The sequence below is a fragment of the Cynocephalus volans genome, chromosome 11 (genome assembly GCF_027409185.1).
Source record: "Cynocephalus volans isolate mCynVol1 chromosome 11, mCynVol1.pri, whole genome shotgun sequence".
NCBI lineage: Eukaryota > Metazoa > Chordata > Mammalia > Dermoptera > Cynocephalidae > Cynocephalus > Cynocephalus volans.
In genome coordinates, this window is record NC_084470.1 from 11,656,070 (window position 1) to 11,677,711 (window position 21,642).

Below are 21,642 nucleotides of genomic sequence, written 5' to 3' on the forward strand. Positions count from 1 at the left end.
CTTGAGGTCCAGGACCCCATCGGCTTTGCAGGGCTGGACTCAGACTAGGAAAGACTGGGTTCCCTGTTCCCAGGCCCCCAGGAGGCCATGGTCAAGATAATAATAGGGGGCCAACCTATGACTATTGTGGTGGACACCGGAGCAGAATATTCTGTAGACACCAGCCTGGTGGCTCCATTCTCAGGTCAAAAGGACGAAGTCTCAATGTTAAGGTCCCATATGCAGTTGGGGGTACAAATGACCAACTCCAGGATGACTCATTATCACGGACTCCTCTGTGAAAACCCCCGGGTACGACTTGAAACAGTGCAGACTCTGAATCCAGCCATACTCCTGCCTGCTGAGTCTGGCTCCCTGGACCATGACGGTGAGAAACTGATAAATGAAATATACTCCAGCAGGCCTGATTTGACGGACCTGCCTATGACTGATCCGAACATGGAACTGTTTACAGACGGGAGCAGTTACATCGAGCAGGGACAATGAAGGGCTGGATATGCAGTAACAACTTATAAAAAAAAAAAATAAAGACAGAGCCCCTACCTCAGGGGCGTTGGTCAGCACAATGGGCAGAACTGTGGGCACTCATTCAGGCACTTAAACTCTCAAAAGAAAAACTGGTCAACATTTATACTGACTTTAAATATGCCTTTGCAAACTTGCATGTCCATGGAGCTTTGTACAAAGAAAGAAGCCTACTAACAGCAGGAGTGAAAACAATTAAAAACAGAGGAGAAATTCTTCAGCTTCTCAAAGTAGTTTGGGAACCTACCCAAGTGGCCCTTATACACTGCAAAGGCCATCAGAGGGGCACTGACAGGATCAGTGAAGGAAATTGACTGGCCAATCAGACAGTCAAAAGAGCAGCTGCCCAAACAGAGCCTCCCAAAAGCATGCAGAAAACTGCCAAGATCATGCTGGTACCAAAAACAGTATAGAAAACAAAGTATACAAAAGAGGAGGCTCAATGCACAGAAGAAAAAGGTGGGATCAAGACTCCTGAAGGATGGTGAAAGCTCCCAAATCGCTGACCAATGGTTCCTCAGCGATTAGCCCACCGGCTGGCTCGGGAGTATCATGAACTAACACACTGGGGAAAAACGGCTCTGAAAACCATGCTGAGTTGCTACTATTTCATCCCAAAGCTAGCTTTTTTAAAATTTGTGCCAAGATCAGCTCATGATGCTTGACTTGCATCCAAGACAATGCCAAGCAAGGACCCCAACTGGTCCCCGGAGTCCAGCCAATCGAAACATCACCCTTCAAGGACTTGGTAGTGGACTTTACTGAAGTAAAGCCCAGCAGAGGCTATAAATACTTGCTGGTAGTAATATATAACCTTCAATGGATGAACTGAGTGTTGCCCACATGGTCTAAACAGGCCCGAGAGGTCACAAAGTCCCTTTTAAGGGGAGTGGTCCCTACATACGGGCTCCCCTTTAACCATAAAATCTGACAACAAACTGGCTTTTGTTACAGAAATTATCCAAGGGCTGGCCAAAATGCTGGGAATAAAACGAAAACTTCATACAGCATATAGGCCACAAAGTTCAGGGAAAAGTGGAGCACATGAACCGGACCCTAAAAACCACATTGGCTAAGCTCTGTCAAAAGACAAGTCTCCCCTGGGTAGATATGCTTCCCTCAGCCTTGTTACAGGTCCAATGTATGACAGAACCAACAGAATATTCTTTGAGATTATGTCTGAAAGTCCACCCCCACTTATAACTAACATGCAGGGGAACTCCCACCAGCTAGGAGAGATAAAAATGTCACAATAATTGTAGTTAATTGGCCAAAACCTTTAAACAAGTAACTAAGATAGTTTTAGAACGAGCTCCTATCCCTTTAGGGAGTTGGGCCCATCAGTTTCAGCTTGGTAACTCAGTGTGCATTAAAAAAAAAAAAAAAAAAAAAAAAGACTCCATTAAAGCCAACCAGGGTTGGGGCCATATGTAATTGTACTAACTACCCCCACTGCAGTTAAAGTTGTAGGACTAACTCCCTGGATCCACCACATACGGGTACAGCAGGCAGCCTTCTCAGGCAGCGCCACCTCATGATCTGTGAAGGCTGATCCATCCAACCTGCTCAAGGTCCAGTTCCAGAGGCATTCCGTAGATCATCACTGCCCTGCTCTGGCCACACTGGAAACTGGACGGTACACACACGGCTGAAGCCTGAGGATTTTGCCATCGTGGAACATAGTAAGTGTTTGTCATCCCTTGCCATTAGTTTTTATTATACTGCTTACTTGGTATTTGCTGTAAAATTAACAGTGGCTGCCCCAAGAGAGTGTAATAATGTAGGAAAAGCTCAACACTCTGTACCTTCTAATAGCAGAATGTTTTTTAACCATTTGTTAATGGCAGTGTGTGTTTTAAAGACTCAGGGAGCCTCATCTAGACCTAAAGCCCGCCTCCCTCTGGGCACCCACCACAAATGCCTGTCACACCAAAATTAATGTTAAAGCCGGGACAGGTAAGTCTTCTACTGTCCACAACAGCTCAAGCCTTAAATGTATCAAACTGCTGGATTTCTGGGGGGGGCCCTAATAAGTAAAACTTGACACATATTCCCATTCAAAAAGGGTCGGGAATAAATCTCAAGGGAATTTTGGGTGGTTGGCTTAATATGTTTAAAGGATTTAAAACAGTAATAGAAGCAGTTATATTCATGTTGGGCACCTGTTTAATCCTGCCCTGCTTACTTCCTTTATTAATGCACAGCATTAACACCACTATAGAAACTTTGGATAAAAAAAAAAGAATGGCTAATAGCCTGGTGGCTTTAACAGACTTTGCCTCCCTAAAGTGATACTGACCCTGAAAGCAATACCAAATAAAGTTATGCTCACTCAAAGATTTAAGAGAGCATAAAAGGGGGGAATGTTTGGAGTCTAAAAAGTGATTTTAACTAAGGCCATTTGTTCTGTAACCTTGCAGCTGGAATGCGCTTATTTGCAGAAAACCCTTAAGAGTTGGTTTAGTGGTTAATCAGTTGTTTGCATCTGTGGGGAAAATAGGATAATTTAGTCAGGCTCCCTCCACATTTCTTGTAAACAAGTTGTGTGTGGGTGGAGTTGGTGAGCATGTGCACCCATGTATCTTTCTAGTTCATTGCTTGTGTGTGTTCTGCAGTTTGTGAAGCAGGCTGGTGGAAGAGAGCACCCCTCTAACAATGGAGCATGTGTACTCTGCTGGCAGCCGCTCAGTTTCAGTTTTTCTTTGGACTTTGCCAGTAGCAGTTGAGTTTTTGAGTTTCTCTGTGGACTGCTTAGCTCTTAGACGTGTGTGTGTGCTTAATAAAGACTATCCTACTTCAGCCAAGGCTCCAAGGACCGTTTTGTCTGGTTACCTAGCTCGTAGACCTGCATGTGAAGGGTTTGTGAATGGGCTCAAGGGGTCTGCGAGTTCCAGACCCTAGCCCTAGCTCTACAGCATCTTCAGCTTCTGTAACCTTGCGGCCTGCCTGTTTTGCAGAAGCTGCCTGCTCAAGACCCTAGTTTGTGAAAGTGGGTTACTTCCTGCTCCTATACAGCTGCCTGCTCAAGTCCCCAGTCTGTGTGACTTTGCCTAGATACAGATAGGACCAATGCCTGCCTAAGAAAAGTATATAACTGCAACCCTGCTTGCATTCAGGGTCCCAGGATTTTGGAATGTGAGTTCACCTGGGTCCTGCTAGCATAATAAACTTCCTGACTCTCCAACCTCCCAAGTGTTTGCAGTTTTCCTTGCTAAGTTCTTTCTGTAACACTTTTACCCTGGCCCCATCTCTATGTCAGTCCCCCTGACCTCTCAGAGGAAAGTTGCACTTACGCACCCTGAGAGTTTCCCACAGCACAGACAACTGAGAAACCAAACAAAAGTAATAAAAAGTAAGAAAATTATTTTAGATATATTGATTTCTATTTTAACTACTCTGATTTCTTTCAGATTCTGGAGATACATTTTCCTTTAGATTTATGTTCCTGGGAGACAGATACGTGTGTGTATGTCTGTGCATGTGTATAAATGTTATACATCTGTATGTGATAGTATCATTTAGTAAAGAAAAAAAATCTTTTTCAATATCAATTATCCTGGGGTCGACTTTTGTGAAATAAGTTGACAGCTACACCGTCACGGCTACCATATTCTGTTTTCATTCAACTTCTAACTTCATCCAACATTTTTTACTCATCAAATCACTGATTACTTCTCTAATCTCCATATTGTGGCCAAAGCCATTGTGCCTCTGCCCACAGCTGTCTGCTCTTACTACAAACTCTCTATGGCTACGTGAGCCCAACTGACTATTTGGTTCTGACAAAAAGCAAATGAAAAAAATGCTGAGAGGAAAGTTAAGAGGAAACAAAAGTTCATGTATAAAGTGCTGAAAGCAACTAATGGAAGATCAAATTCAATACATTCTTCAATTCCAGAACTCCATCCACGCTGTATTTTAATACAGAAACATATGCAAAAACTTACACAATCAATGCCTAGTTTATAAATATCATTAAGTAGTGTTGGTTACAAAACACCTACTGAATGAAATGAATTACCTCCCACCCAAGTCCGGCAACAAAGTCTTCGTAAGCTTGGCTTCCTCTTTCATTGGAGAGGATTGAACACTTGTCTTCTTGACCTTCAGCAATGTAAAACACTGCGATTTTGTGTGTTTCACGGCTGTAAATTTTTAAATTCAAAAGAAGTTAAAATTCTTGTACATAAAATTTTATTTTATTACTACCACCAGTGTGACTCCTACTATTGAGCTTATGTGTGCTGAGAAATTACTAGGGGCAATTCTATTCTAAGTCACTGTCCTAAGGCAATTTGACACATGATCTCATTTACTCTTTGCAACTTCTCTAATGACACAAGTGCAAGGGTACTTCAAAAAGTTTGTGGAAAGCAGAATTCAAGATAATATGAATCTTCCATGAACATTTTGAAGTACCCTTGTACTATGATCATCACCTTCCTTGTAGAGTTGGTTGAAAGGGAGCACAGAAAGTTAAACAAAAAGCACACACAGCCAGGCAGAGACTGGGAACAGCAGCACGGCAGTCTGCCTCCTGGGACCACACCAGCAGACACAAGATACACTGAGCAGCATGTTGCAGCGCACCATCTGGCAACTTCTCTCTGTTTTTTGGTAAAGAACATCTTTTTTTTTTTGGATTCAAAATATTTTAACATTTACTTCTACATATTTGTGGGGTACAGTATGTTGTTTCAATACATGCGTATACTGAACAATGATTCACTTAGAGTAGATAGCATCATTTTGTAAGGCATTTCAAATAGGTATAAGTTGTGAATAGATCTAGGTGACTTCCCACATTTCACATTTTACACTTTGAGATAAGGTGATTGGGTAGTTCCTTGACTGGAATTTTAAGATACGCCAAAACTTTATAAGAAACAGAAATTTCTTCCAAGCTGAACACACTTAGGTATTTTCTTTGGGTAGGGTTGTGACAACCTTGTGTTCCAACTATCCTGAGGGTGACTGGGAGGGGTAACATCTGTCCAGGGAAACCTCTTTTGGCCATAAATATCTTTCATCTACTTGCTCAGTGATGGATTTTGGGCACCTTACTGTTTGATAAAGTAAACATGACATACACTTTGAGGAAAGGAGTCCTGCCTTTTTATCTTTTGTACATCTAGCATCAGTCCTTGATGCACAGTCAGTACTCAGTTAAACCTCTGTTAAATTGACCAGAGATACAATATGCTTTAATGTATTAATAATCAATTTCTACAAATTATACCCTGGAGTAAATTGCCAAAGTAACTGGACCTGTACCAAGCAATTTGGTAATAGTTTAGAGACTCTGTTCTCATTCGAACAGAGCTTTAATCAAGATTCACTCATTCCACAACCCCATTACTGAAGAGTTTTTACTATAGTCTCTATTTTTTAAAAGTTTGGATTACCATTTCCAGAGCAGTTCTACCCTGCCCCTTATTTTTGCATTACATTATGAACAATCTCATAGAAAAAACTATCAAGTGCTTACACAACACAGAAATGTTTCTATTGTCTGATTGTTTAATACCTCAATGTTGTAATCTGATTAGACATCCATATTAGTGGAATTGGGCTCCATATTTTAACAAATTCACTATTTCCTTCTGCATGAATTATCTTTCTACTTAATAACAGAACTAACTGAACCTCAACTAAAAAGTTATATAAATAACTGGAGGAGAAAAGTTATCTCCTCCAATTGCTTTAGATAGCTTATTCATTCCCCCCATAGTTTACATGTAATTAGGAAAGAAGAATTAGGAAATATAGAAAGAAGAAGTAGGAGAATAGGAGGAGGAGAAGAAAGAGGAGGAAGAGAATAATTAGGAAATATAGGCAGGAAAGAGAAGAATAAAAAAATCTCTTGCAATAAGCAAAGAACATAGCGGTTACCATTTTAGGATGCATTTCTGCACACGAATGTGAGAAATGACTACATTCTATTTTGCAACTGATTTTTTCATTTAAACATATTCGTGAATACTTTTTTTTACTGTGGTAAAACATACATAATATAAAATTCACCATTTCATCACTTCTGAGTGTGAACACTTATATACCATGTGCTTCTAAAGCAAAGTTATTAATGATGGTTGTACAACATTACATTACATTAATATATCATCCCAAATCCTCATTTAGGTTGCTTCCATTTTAAAGACATTTTCATATTATCTTTAACCCATTCTTAAAGATAATCTTTAATCTTGTTCATCTTTTCACAACTTCTTTAATATCTCCTTAAAATAAATTCATAGAAATAGAATTTCTTGGTAACAGCCCATCTCTAAGGCTTTTGATGAACACTGTCCCATGTCACCAGAAAGAATGTACATCCTCAACCCCCTGATAAGCAAAGCATGCACACACCTGTGGAGGCATCTCTCTTGATGGGAATGAGTGTTGTAAGGAGAGAGGATTGTTGTAGTGGTGGATCACAGGGGTCAATGCTCTAGTGGAGACCCTGTGCCCTCAGTCAGAAAGCTTGTTCTCACGCCATAGGGAGCCCTGAAATTGCCACACTGTTCACTGCTCTGAGTGACAGGCATGAGACACGAACAGCTTAGAATCTGACTAGCCTATGCCAAGAGCTATAATAATTTGGGGGCTCAGATGATAACAGAAATCATAACCTATGACCTAAAAAGACTCTTTCAACAAAAGGAGAAAAAAGTACAGTTACTCAATTTCTTTCTGCAGCTCTCCCTACTCTCAGGGTGATTGAAACGTTTCTCTTTATTCTGCTTAAAGTTTAAGTTTTTTCCTTCACAGCCACTCACAGGTCCTTGAGTCCTCATTAACTCAATGTGGGAGCACCAGATAGCTAATACCCAAGGATGGACTGACTGATGTGGGTGTGAGGAAAGGTGACCTTTAGCTGTAAACATTCATCAAATTTCACATCTTCCAAAATATTAGCACGCAGAGAGCCTGCTAGGATGCAGATGCTGTGTCTGGCCTTATGTCCATGCTTTGGAAATGGTAATTAACAACATCAACAGCACTTCATGTCCATGAGCTGCACAACCAATGCATGAAGAGCAGGTAATTCAGGAACACACACATGTAACAACAACAATTTCCCATTCCTCATTAGTATGCACTTTTCTTTCTTATTAGGAATAGACCAGAATAGCTCAGTTTCCTTGTGCTGTTACATTATAAGAGCCAAACAAAGAAAAAACATGATTTGAACATTCACCTCAGCATGTGGTGACAAGAAGGCACTCACATTTAAAAGGGGAGCCCGCTGTGATTTGTATGTATATTTATCATGCATTTACATCTTTGCTAACTTCATGGTACACAGAGAACACAGTCGCAAGATAGTCTCTATTTTTCCTAAGAACAAGTTAAGAAGGAACTATGCCTTGACAGCAGTGAGATAAATTGATATCAGAAATAAAGAGTTGTCCTAACTGAAAGTTGAGGGACAAGGTATATCCTTACCTGCGACCTGACCAATACACAGGACAGTCTAGATTTCCTATAGAAGAGTCCCAGACTTATTTCCAGTTTTTTTGAAAAGAACCTTGAAAATACCCTTTACCATAAAATAAGTTGATATCTTTTTAGATGTCAAGAAGACACTAAATCCAGGACTTGTGATTTTAAGTGCAGGTTAATCAAGGGGCAGGGGATTGCCAGTCAGCTATTCAAAGCTGTATTTTACTGCAACAGCACCCCAGGGAGCTAATTCAATTACACCTCATGCAACTAAAGTGCATTAACACTTTAACAATTGGCTGCAATTACAAGATACCAATGTAGTCACTTAATAGTAAGAAGCACAGAATAATTCAGCATATGCTTGAAAAGCTGAGTTTGGAACCCAAATGGCTCCTTGTTTAATACTGAAGGGCAGGAAGGAGAAGGAAGTGAATCCCTGAGTCCTTCAGCAGAAAACCCCCACAGAATTTCCACAGAGAACTCTAGAAGCCTCTGTTCTTCTAGAGAGAGAATCACAACAACAGTTGGGAAACTTAATCTGATGAAGGGCAATGTGAAAAATAATGGCTTCAGGTTTTTCATCTCTAATGAGTTTTTAAAAGTTCTTTACACTGAGAGTTCAGTCAAGATGGCAGAATAGATGGTCCCCAGTGCCACTCTCTCCCGCAAATCAACTGATTTACAACTATTAAAAAGCAATGACAGCCAAGCTGGGGCCACTAGAGCTCAGGGGAAGAGGAGGAGAAATTCATGAAGGCAGGAGAAGTCACAATGAGAGAAAGGATCACGCCCACCATTTTGAGCCCCAACCATTTCAAGGCTGGCCCTGTTGAGCACATGGAGCAAGGGCTGGCAAAAGCCGCAGCTGTGCCCTTCATGTGAAGTTGCTTGGAGGCTGCAGGGGAGAAGAGGGCCTTGGTGGGCCTCATGGCAGCAAAACCACTAACAGGGTTCCTATGGACCCAGACAGGAGTGAGGGGCCCCAGACAACTGAAAAAAGGAGCCATGCAGAGGCCATTGAGTCATCACTAGGGACTGGCACACCGCCCATCCCATAGGAAGTGTTTGGAGTGGGGGCAGTGGGGGAGACGGGCCCACTGGGGGAACACTGGGTCATAGCATGGACAGCTGATCCGCCCCCCAATCAGCATAGGACCAGTCAGTCAGTGGAGATTGGTCAGGAATATAGATCTGCAGGGGATGAAGTTTGCTGGAAAGACTCAGAACCAGAGCTTCCATGCAAGCCAGGTATATCAGAACTCACAAGACCTGGAAGTACATACAAATTCAACAATTAAAATCTGAGCTGCACAAAAAGCCTTCCCCAGGGAATCAGCAGCAACGAAGTAATTTAGCTCAACCACAGGGCTCAAGTGCTGGTCCCCACAGGAAGTTCCCCCATTTTAGAAGTAAGCAAAGGACAACAAAGCAGCTCCAGTGCAGAGTTTAAGTGGTGGGAACAGCAAATAATCCAACACAGAACTGAAAGAAAAAACAAAATACCCACAGACCAAAGTTTGATATTAACTGGTAGAGGTCTAACACCACTAAAGAACACCTATAAAACCTAGAAGGACTAGAAGCCCCCTGGGCTCCCAAGCCAGGGAGGGGAGAGGGCTGTGGGCCTCAGCCATGACCCCCTGACGACCATACCCAGCCCACCAGGCTGCCACTAGAAGCTTCCCGGGCTCCTGAGCCAGGGAAGTTGGGGGCTGAGGGCCTCAGCCATGCTCCCACCCCCTGATATCTGCAACCAGCCCAGCTACAACCACTGATCTGCCAGTAGAAATTCCCTGGGCTCCTGAACTGGGGCAGTGGATGGCTGAAGGCTTCAGCCACACCCCTTGACATCTGCATCCAGCCCAGCAACAACTGAGCTGCTGCTGTAAGCCCCCTGGTCTCCCATGCAGGAATGAGGGGGGTGCCATGGGCCTCAACAACATACCCCCTCCTTTCTCCTTCTCCCACTCTATTTACTTCTCCCTTCCCCTCCCCCCTTCTCCCTCAACTGCTCTGCAACATCTTAGAATGTAAAAAAATAATAATATTAATAAATAAATTTAAATAAATAAATAAAAGTTCTTTAAAATATTTCACTATAAGTTTCACTTGATGAACCAGGAAATAAAGACATTTAAAATGGCAATAGAGCTGTGGGCAAGAGGATGGTTCCTTTTCCCAGACACAACTACAAATGAAACTTTTAATCCTGATATTTCTTAATACTAAAATATTTACCACTCTCCAGAGAATAGTATAGCCACTTAGAAGAAAAGGCCCTCCTATCCCCTTCTGCAGAGAGAATCAGGTTCAGAACAGCCATACTGGCACACTTCCAAGACTTTGAAAAAGAACATTAAATAGTTCATGCCTCAGCATGTGTGTAGCTATAAAAAACTATAAGAGGTCCTGAGTGACGGGGAGACGTGAGAAGATAGAAACATGAAGAAGAGAAAATAAAAGAAATAAAGGACAGGAAAGAAAATCTATACCCCTCTGATTCCCATACAGTGGTCAATACAAAAAAATGCATCTTAACACTAGAGGCTTCTGAAGGAATGAAAGGACACATAGCTATGAGTAAGCTTTTAAAAAATTATCTTTGAAGTATTTAAAAGAAAATTCCAACTGGAGTTTCTAGTTATTGTACTTATATCCAGTTCAAGAATTCAAACAACCAAAGAAGAATCACAATTGTGAAACTGATACATAAATAGCGATGTGAATCAAGGGTTTGCTTCAAAATAAAACTTAAGTATGTGTCACTTTGAGTTTTGATCAAAACTCTAAAATAGACAATGAAAACCATAACAAAGCAACCTAAGCACACATGATGGTAAAAATATAAGCTGGCATGTAACTCATCACTGTAAGTGCCAAGCAGGAGAACCTGGTGCCTTAAAGGAATGAAATAAAGAGCTCCAGTAATTTCTCCAAATGCCAGTATAGGACCTGTCAAGATAAAGCAGGGCTCTGTTATCGCCTTTCTTTTTCCTTACTTCCCCAGCCAGCAATTTGCACCATACTTAAAAACATATAGCTCAAAATATATTTAAAAATTAATGAGTTAAAATGAAGAAAAATGTAATGCATAAAATATGGTGTGAAGAGTTAAAAAATAAACTTGAGGAAAGCAATTTGAATTTTTTATTTAAGAGCTGATGGAATATTAGGATTTTCCTAAGGGCGATAAAAGGGGAACAAAATTTTTTTTTTTTTTTTAAAGTTCTTTAAAAACTAAAGATTAAGAAGGAGTTCATTTATTCAAGACTTTTAAGCATCTGTTAGGTACCAAGTACTATACTTATTCTTGACTTAGATGGTTTTGGAAGCACATATTTCCCCAAATCAAAAACTTTTATGGTTATGAGCTCATCTTGAGAAATGCTTCTGAGATTGTATAGAAAAGGGGTAGAGCTGAGGATTAAACCAGCTTTGGGGAATGAATCTTATTAATAGAAAGTTATTAATTATGATACACTGCTTTTAACCTTTTCAACATTATAAAGCCAACACTATAGAATGCCAGCACACTAGTCCACAGCATGGGCAGCAAAGTGACACTCACTTGGCTTCAGATAACATGCGATGAGTGACCACGGGCTGTTTAACCTAGGCGAACCTCTGTTTTCTCATCAGAAAAGGAGGTGTTTGCGGAGATTAAATGAGAATGAATATCCACTGGCTGCCACACAGAAAGGTACTCAAGCAAAAGCACAGGTTAGGTCAGAGCACTGATCTCTTCTTCATGTAGCAAACTTGAAAGTTTATTCCTTAAGGGTAAAAAGTATCAAAGATATGGCATGTGCAAATTTCACCACATCCTAGGTAACAGAACTACCCCTTGGGTGTCTCCTTAGGTGTGTTCATTTCTGCAGCTGTATCTGTTATCCAAGAACACACAAAGATAGATAGGAAAAAAGTAATAGATATATTTTCACATACCACTGACGGGAGTCCAGATTTTTTAGCTCTCTCAATAATTTTGAATTTTTCTTCAACAGATGAAAATTCTTCCTATAAAGAAAAAAGGATGAAAAAAAAATCACATGATCACAGGCCAATTTTGCCACTTTCCAGTCAACCACTTTACAAACCCACCTAGCATCCATCTGCCACATGACTCACAATAGATTTGTGATAGAAACCTCCAGAATAAATGCCATTTTCTTTAAGACATGCAAAGGCATAAACATTCTATTGCATCCCATCCCATTACTATCCAGTGCCACTGGATGGCTCTGTGGCCAATGAGTATAGGACTTGGGTATATGTGTGCCTGTGTCTGTTTTCACTGTCAGCTCTGCCATGAATCTCTTTTCCCCACCTCTGCCATTAAGAACTTCACTCTGCTATCAGGGTCCAGCTCAAATCCACCCCTTTCCATGAAGTCTTCTTCACTGTCCCACACTTCCCACTGGATTTAATTGTTTCTCCTGAGCTTCTGTGTCCCTCTATCCTTTGTCAGTGTTTTATCAAGTCTAACTCCCTTATTAGACTGTGGCTTCTTCACGTTTGTAGTCCATTCTCATCTTGCATGAAGGTAGAAATAATAATAGACAGAGATTTAAAAAAAAAAAAAAGCAAACACATACACCCATGGAAAATGCTTGATATTCTTTAAAATATCCAACAAATATTTAAAATTCAATCTGTGCATCAGTACAGCACAATTAGTCTCATTTCTAATTTTCATTTACCAGCAGAAAATAAGCTGTAAATGTTGAAATAGAGAAAAATCTCCATTTCTATTCTCTTCCCGCTCCGAACCCCAAATTGATGAAAAGAACAATCACATGAAAATAATGATAAAATAATTGTATGACCAATGTAGATGGTTACCTTCTATCCCAAGAATTCATTCCCAAATCATCAAGCAACAATCTGCAGAAATAAAAAGGTCCCCGGGGCTCCACTGGCAAGGGCTGCCCTTGGCTGGTGACTTTCATTACAGAATCAGAGTCACACCTCTGAATATACTCGTCTTCTTGTGTGCTCTGGTGCAAAATGACCTCAATGATTTCCTTCTCTTGGTCACAGTTCATTCCACGTGGGGGAGGAGAAGGCTCATTTAGATTTAGCTGTGATGGTAAAAGACATTCAGGACTTGTGTGGCCAATGTTTTCAAGTAATTTGTCGAGCACATCATCTCCTTCTTCAATTTGAGAAAAAGCTTTCTGAGGTCCACTTGTGTGATGATGCCAGCCCGAAATCAGAAATAAAGGATTTTTTCCACTGGGAGCTAAGCAGCCTTCCAATGGTCCATATAAAACCTTACCGTCCCAAGAGTATTTCCCTGAGATATCCCTCACGATTACTCTCACATCGGAGAGGGTGGCCACTGGGGATCCATCTGCTGGTCCTTCTGTGGGCGTCTGAAGGTAGGAAATGAGGGTGCTATCATTAAATACAAACAGCTGCAGGTTTGGGCTCCTGAACACCTCAGAGGACAGCTCAGAGCCATCCACATGAGCATTGTCATGGTTCTCACTGACCAGGCTGTGCAGCATGGCGGGGCCCCCGTGGAGGGGGTAGTGGCCCAGGTGGTTTACCAGGTGGGCCATCACCATGCGAGCAGTCAGAGGGATCAGCTCCAAACTTCTTCTTTTCTTCTCTGTGAAGAACAGTAAAGAAACATAAAGAGACAGTGGTGAATGAAGACTGAAACTGAACACCACCAGATTTTGGTCTATACTTAGACTGCTTGATTTTTTAGTCTAGGAATTTTTCTTTTCCTCTTTTTTGGGACAGTAATTCTATTTTAATTTAAAAACACAATTTAAATAGATTGCTAAAAGAATCAACTTACATGAAGATTTCATTCTGAAAGGGACATTTAAAAATCCATAAATATGGTAATCAACAAAAGAGAAATGTCCCTGTCTTTAAAGAGTTGATAGTTCAGGGAACTCTGGAGAGGACACAATCCCCAGTCAGAGAGAGGGGTGGCTGGAAGCTGGGGGAATGGGCCTGACCCCTCAGCAGGTTCAGGGTACACCTGAGAAAAAAATTAAGCAAACTGTGACTATTTAATATATCTAAAGCAATTTGCTTAGTAATTGTGACCACTTATGTTTTGTTGTTAGGGAATTTTAAATATTTAAGGGAATCTGATATATTAATAATTCACAGAAATATTTAGAAGGCTTTAACTAAATTTTTAGTTGATGATTAAATGCCCAAGAACTAGTGATTTACAAAAATTTTAATACTTATAGTGTATAAAAAGACTTTGACAACATTATATATAAGTGGGCCCTGTAAAATGAGGTATAAGGAAGAAGTAGATAAACTAAATCTGTAAGTATGGATTGAAATTACTACTTAAGCTTGAGAGTAATGAAGAAAATTTTAATCTGAAAAGTTTATAAAAGCATTATGCATTAATCAAAGAACAAGTAAAAATAAAAACTTTTAATTTTAACAAAAAAAAAATCACTAGGTATTTAGGTAAACTAAGATTTACAACTTGAGCTTAAAGTATAAGGAAATACTCAGTTTCTAAATTCACAACATGAAAAATCAAATATTAATTAAAACATAAATAACAAATTATGTTTTTCATGCTAAATGCCCTCTTCTTTAGACATTAAAAATCTAATTGACTTATTTATAACACATCGATTTTATGATGCATAAAGAAATAAATCTAAGAATCTAAGAAATTCTGTGTAATGACTGAGGAGAACAAGATTGTCCTGAGTTTTCTTGGATTTCTTCTTTCTTCTTTTCAATGAACAAGAAATAATTTTCATTCAATAATGCAAAATAAAATTTCACATCAAAAAAATTCATTTTTAGAAGCAAAGAAAGTCATCTACATCTGTCTCTGAAATTAAACTCTTCTTTCCCAACCCTAGTAGAAGTGTTTATGATTTCTACACAACTAAAAAAAGTTAATGCCCAAGCTAAGAAACATTAGTGTCCCAAATAGCACACGTGAAGCTAGCCAGGGGTTCATGAATTCATAATGCAATGGTTTATAGTGATGATATGGCAGAGCAGGCTATAAAACTCTAACAATAAAGCTCCATTTTGATAAGGCCCAAGGCAGAAAATAACAATTAGAAAATCAACGTTACTTTTACTCACAAAGGTTGTGCTTTCAATTTGAGGTGAATATAAATGTGTATTTTATGAACAGGTTTGAATTCTATAGTGGAAAATTAACCTGGAGTCACATTAATCAAATCATAAACCATGATATACCCAATAAAAACCCAAAATATCTCTGGCTCTGAAAAGTAAGAAAAAGGAATATTTATGAAATAATAATCATTCTTTCCTGGAAGAACTCAGCTAAATCAACTTTGTGGGTTTGCTGAAAAATAAAGAGAAAATCTGTACACCATTAATGAAAAACCAAGCTCATGACTTCCACAAACTATTGAAAAACAGATTCCAAATATCTTTACTTTTCTAAATTTAAAGATGAAAAATAAAAGCAGTAAAATCTGTCCTTTAACTTTCCTTTTTAAAGCTCCTCCCCTCCCTTCTTCTTTAGGCAGCTGGGTACTAATAAGGAGCAATCTGAGTACCTGCCATTAATGGCTTTCCTTCCAGCCAGGACAGCAGCCACCTCAGCTGTGGGTGAATGTGTCCCTTGCTTGTAACTTTATTTGAAAGCAGTAATTATATCAAACAGTAAGCAATGGTGTATGAAGGAATCATTGAAAACAATAGATAAAAATACAGTATTACTTATTAGAAACATTACTGGATTAGAAATAGTTTTGTTATGAATAATAAATTATGACATTGAGTGAAAAAACCTCCAAATATGAGCACATTTATTTGCCCTAAAATACCTAAGCTATCACATTTATTTTTTCCTCTTCATTCTTAATAGGATATACCCACTTAGCAAGACTGTCAGTGCATGCCGATGTGTTTTTAAGCTTCTTGCTTTTTTACTTAGTTAATATGCTAGTGAATTTTAAAAACTTCTTTGTCATAGAAGTTTAAGCAATAATTTTTTGTACGAGAGAACTATGTTGGGAACTTTTGCACAAGGTCCTGAGGTCTTCTGGAGATGGAGTGCTTAAGTCAGAGAATTGCACATCAAAAGAAAAATGGCACCAAAACTTAAATGTGCATTTTTTTGGTTTTTCCTTTTTTCACTAATCTATTCATTTCCTGCTGTTTTCAAGTGACAAGTCATAATAAGTAATGAACCTATTTTAGAGACAGCCATGTGGGATGAGTGTAAATTGATGACGTCAAGAAAAAGTAAGCTAATTTCCTTATAAGACATGGACTGTGAGGTAGGAAACAACAAAAGAAACAGATCAAAAGCTATTTCAGGGCCGGTCCCGTGGCTCACTCAGGAGAGTGCGGCGCTGGGAGCGCTGAGGTCATGGGTTCAGATCCTATAAAGGGGTGGCCGGTGCGCTCACTGGCTGAGTGTGGTGCAGACCACACCATGCCGAGGGTTGCGATCCCCTTACCAGTCAGAAAGAAAAAGGAAAAAAAGCAAGCTATTTCAATTAGTTGATAAAAATATGTTTGAATTTATAATTGTGGGGAAAAAATGGCCAGAAGATATTGCAGAACTCCAGAAAAAGACAATTAAACAATTAAATAAATGGAGGGCAACTCAAGAGGACAACATGAAAATGTACCACATCCCATCCAACTCCAACACACCTCAAAACAAGAGTCTTTAGTCTATTCTATGGCAAAATCAGAGTAAATTCTATATTTCATAAACTTGGTCATTAAATCTTAGGTTCAAACCCCACCTCCATTATTTCTGACTTGTACACCCCTGGGAAAATACCTTAACCTCAGCTTGCCCATGTACAAAATGAAGCTAAAATCAGGACTGTCAGATTTCAAGCCCTTGCTGCTGACTGGCACTCCCATTCCTGTCCTTTTTGGCCTCATCTCACCTTCCCCTTCATCTCAGCCTGAACCGTACTCCAACTCCATGGTCCTGCAGCACAGCCCTGCACTCCTACCCTCATCTGGTCCCTGCCTGCTGTGTCCTTCCTCTCTCCACAAAGACCCCACAAGAGGGGTCTGTCTCGGGGTTCTGAGTGTTCATCGTACCTGCTCATGTTATCTGGCTAGGCCAACAGTTCTGCTGAAAATGCTGTGGCAAAACCCACCACCAAACACTTAGCTGGGCAATACCACAACTCCTGTTCTGTTTCACCTTCCCTGAGTTTTTTGAAGCACCCAGCACTGCTGACCTTCTGCAGCTCCTCACCTGCTTTCTTCCCTTGACTTCCTGAAAATGACTCTTGGTCCTTTTCCCACTTCTCTGACTTTGCTTTCCTGGTGACATCCCCTCATTCCTTTTTCCTTAGGGATGTTTTTACCCCCCAGGTTCCTTTCTTGGGGCTAGGTTTTTAACTTGCAAAGTTCATAACATTTTCAAGGATGATCTAACATGCTACATATACATTTATCTTAACTTTACATTTTGAGACAAGTAAAGAGTCACATGCAGTTGTTAACAAATAATACAGAGAGATCTCAAATACCCTTAGTCTCAGTGATAACATATTGCATACCTATAGCACAATAATATAGTCAGGAAACTGACATCGATACAATCCATCAACACTATTCAGTGTTCACCTGTTTTACATACACTCATTCGCATGTGTGTTTGGTTCTGTGCAATTTTATCATATGCACAGATGACACATCCACATTCTGACTCACATTCCGAGACCCAGAGTCGGGCTCTTATTATTTTGGGAGAGGGGGCGGTTAAGGGGGAAATAAAGCAGCCCCTAAATCCTGACAATCCCCACATACTCTAAAATGGATTCTCTGCTACAAGCAGAGCAATCCTCAAACTGTGGCAAGTGAATTCCCATCTCTCCTCCTGATGTTCTCTGAGTCTGAAACACTCTAGGAGCTCCTCTCAAGGCCTGGCTATCCTGCTAGTCTGGATTCAGTCCTTCTTTGTGGGAGGCTCTAAGGTCCACAAGTGAGTCTTCTGGGTTCATCCTTTCTCTTCCATTACAAGGAAAGCTCCTTGGGGATAAAAAATGAACCTTCTCTGTTAGTCCCATGGGCCTGAGACATATATGTCCTTTAATCAATAATACAAAAACTAAGATGGGAAAGAGAGGAGAGAAAGAAGAAACAAGTACGGCAGAATTCGCTATCATAGAGGACTCTGGAAACCAGGATTTCAACTTCAACAACTAAATTTTAAAAAAATAACAGAGCAGGCACGGATGAAAGGCTGTACTCTTTCCTTTTCCTGCCCACAAGATTTTACGTATGGAAGAATACTCACCCTCTTCAACAGTCAGCAGGTTACTCAGTTCTGCTGATGAATGATACTGGACTGGCTCAGAGCTCTTCACATTTGCCAGTGGCAGGAAGGGGTCGTAATCCGTGGAGGACAAGTCAGCCAGTGACAGTGTATAGTGACTCTGTTGGGTGTATGTGCTCGAGCCACAAACGCAGCAGTGCAGAACCTGTGAAAAACAGAAGGGAATGTGCATCATGGATGCCACTCACCTCCTGTCCCCTGACAATCTGTCAAACTACCACTGCACTTAGGAGCTAGGACTCCTGCTTGGTAATAACTGAAAACATTGAATCCTTTCCCTTCTTAAATATCTACCTGCTATTAGCAAGTTTATTCTGCTCCTTTCACATAATGCCAATAAATATATTCTCAAGGCAAAAGGAAAGAAAAAGCTAAAAAGTGCTTATTTCACCATTCAGTGTGACTGCACACACTGCAGTCCCCCTCCAGTGCACCAAAGGCTGCACCAGTAGAAGGAATGAAGCAGGAGATAAGGGTAGCTGTGAGATAAGCCACCCGGGCAGAGGATGGAATGAACACAACAGCAGAGACCATGAGCGAACTTCGTGACTGTTCATTAGTTGAAATTAGTAGAACTCATGACCCCATGAATTGTAAGGGCTAATTTCATACAATTTTTAAAGTATTCTCATTTTCATAGGATTAGTTTCATTGGTTGTTTACAACTTGCAGTTGACTGAAGCTTTATCTACTTACTTGCACTTTTGTGCACATACAAGCCATGCTAAGATAAGTCATCTTGAATATGCCAAAATGTATAAATGATATAATAATTGTAGTAAATTTTCCTTTTTAATCATAAAATCAAGATTGTAAATTAAAAATGCTTTTATGAAATTAAGGTAATACTTTAGAAACTAAGGAAATATCTTTGGGTTAAACACGTAAAGTAAATTCACCTTTAGATGAATAACTTTGGTTTGTCCACATGGCAGAAGGCCTTGTGGTCAGGTACCCTTTGCACATGACTAAAAAGTACTAAAGATTATAGTTGGCAAGGGGCAACCACCTGCATATGTCCTCTTCTAAACAAAAAAGCAGCATAGAAAAATACTTCTGGTGGCTCTCTTACTAATGTAAAAATTAAGCTTCTGTTTTTCAGAGAATTAATTTATATTCATCAAAATGCAATAAATATAAGAAATGCAAATTAAAACCACAATGGAATCCACTACATACCTATCAGATAGCACCAAGTGCTAGCAAGAATGTAGGGCAGCTGCAATTCTCAGACACTTTTGGTGACAATTAGCGCCAACCACTCTGGAAAATTATTTGGTGTTCACTACTAAAGTAGAACACATGTATTCCAGCAACTCTACTCCTAGGTATACACCCAACAGAAATGAATGTGTACCAAAAAAATATACTTGAATGTTCACAGAACATTTTTTATGGTCCCAAACTCTAAACTACACAAACATACATCAACAGCAGAATGGATAAATTGTGGTTTATTATCATTGTTTAATACTATATAGCAGTGAGAGTGAAGCCTACAACTATTCATGACAATATGAATGAATTGCTCAAAAAAAATGTTGAGTGAAAGATGTCAGACATAAGAGAACATACTGTATGATCCCATTTGTATGAAGTTCAAAAATAGGCAAAACTAGTCTACACTGTTAGACAGGGTAGTGGTTACCCCTGGGCATGTTTATGGGGTTAATGATTAGGAGGAGGCACACTGGGAGCTTCTGAGGTGCTAGGAATGTTCTTTCCTGATCTGGGCTCTAATTTTACAGTTGTACTCACTTTGTGAAAATTCATGAATCTCTCACTTACGATTGATGCATTTTTCTGGAAGCATATAATACTTCAATAAAGTTTACTTTAAAAATATAACAGAGGTGTTTAATAAATTTATGAATTATGTTGACTATGAGATGACTTTTATATTGGCTGGTAATTTTAAGAGAAATATTTTAAAAAAAGAAATGCCAGAAAGAGATGAACATAAATGCTTCTAGCTAATTTAACTGGCCCAAGCCAAGCCTTGTACAGTTTTATAAACAAAAATGACAGAAGTATCTACCCGGCATAATAGATAATTCAATGGATATGCAAATGCTAAACAAATGAAGGTTTTAGAGACTGTTCAGGCCAATTACAGAAGGATATTATCAATGGCCCTGAAGAAATGCCACACCTAGACTTCAGTGGGGGTGGGGGGAGAGGAGATGAAATTAGAATATTTGAATATTTTAAGTACTATAAAAATGATGAGGTTAATTACGTTGATGTGATCTGTTTCATTAATTTATTTCTTAAGATTTTTTAAGGCAAAGAGGTTACTGGGACCATTATACTTTTTTCTTCCTTTGATAAACAGTTTCTGCCAAACTAATGCTGTGGGTATTCCTATAATATAAACAGTTCTTAAACTGAGTAGACATAGACCATGTTCCATGAAAATTGGGGGACTCTGACCAAATCATAGCTGTTTAAAGATTAAAGATGATAGTCTTATAAAAATGCGTGTACTTTTAGCTTGGTAACCATTGCTTCCTCCTAATTTTAGGAGATACAATTATATATATCTATTCTGCCTTTACTCAAGTTATTCATTTCTCTTCAAATGTTTACCACCACCCCCCACCCCCAAATCCTTCGCAAAAGGGCACAGATAAATAAGTAAATGCACAAAACTTATTTTGGTATTTCCCTGCCAGGTAAGTCCACACTCCATGCCCTGAGGTCCAAGTGGAGACTCACCCTGTAGATATAATCCAGCAAGGGGGCTCTGGACACGTGCTGGTCCTCCAGAGCTGCTGTGGACACAGGGTGGAGAAGAGCATTCACTGGCAACGCCATGCACCAGTCCAAGAGGCAGAGGAGCAAGGAAACGATGAACTGGAAGAAGAAACATGCCCAGCGCCTTAAACTGCACTCTCTTAAACCTCACTACGTGTAATAACACACGAGAGAACTGTCCCTGTGTATAGTAATTATTCAATGGACACAAAAGTGCTAGGCAGGTAGGTGGGTAGATAGGTAGGTAGGTAAGTAAGTAGACTGTTAAGGCCAATACAGAAGGATGTTATAAAGAATACCATTACTCGTAATATTATTTATCATTCTACCTTACATTTAAAAATAAACAAACTCTAGGGAAAACTTAGCTCATGTGCCACCTACCTTCTTATCAGTTTCCACTGAGGAGTATTCTGCGCTGGGTAATAGAAAAGCAATTGTGGCCACAAGGATCTGCATAAAAAATAAATCCCCAATCAAACAGACCATAGCAATAGTTTTGGAAGCCATATGTTGAAAGTCCCAAGATGGCCTTACAATTAAACCCGGCTTGGTGCCAACTCACTAGAGGAAGGCACTAAAAAGCTGAGGGCCAGTTGTGTGTGTGATCTCGA

The 21,642-nt window shown here is 39.7% G+C and overlaps 1 protein-coding gene across 4 annotated transcripts in view; it reads right to left on the reverse strand.

The window, feature by feature from the left end:
* Nucleotides 1-21,642, reverse strand: part of RALGAPA2 (Ral GTPase activating protein catalytic subunit alpha 2) — a 318,832-nt gene that overhangs the window by 113,314 nt on the left and 183,876 nt on the right. For all 4 annotated transcript variants that reach the window (XM_063113596.1, XM_063113597.1, XM_063113595.1 and 1 more), the window contains 6 exons: nt 21,413-21,481; nt 20,990-21,127; nt 18,233-18,416; nt 12,817-13,588; nt 11,920-11,991; nt 4,547-4,670 (listed from right to left, as the gene is read on the reverse strand). In XM_063113596.1, coding sequence (XP_062969666.1) covers nt 4,547-4,670; nt 11,920-11,991; nt 12,817-13,588; nt 18,233-18,416; nt 20,990-21,127; nt 21,413-21,481 — 1,359 coding nt within the window. The remainder of the gene's footprint in view (nt 1-4,546; nt 4,671-11,919; nt 11,992-12,816; nt 13,589-18,232; nt 18,417-20,989; nt 21,128-21,412; nt 21,482-21,642) is intronic.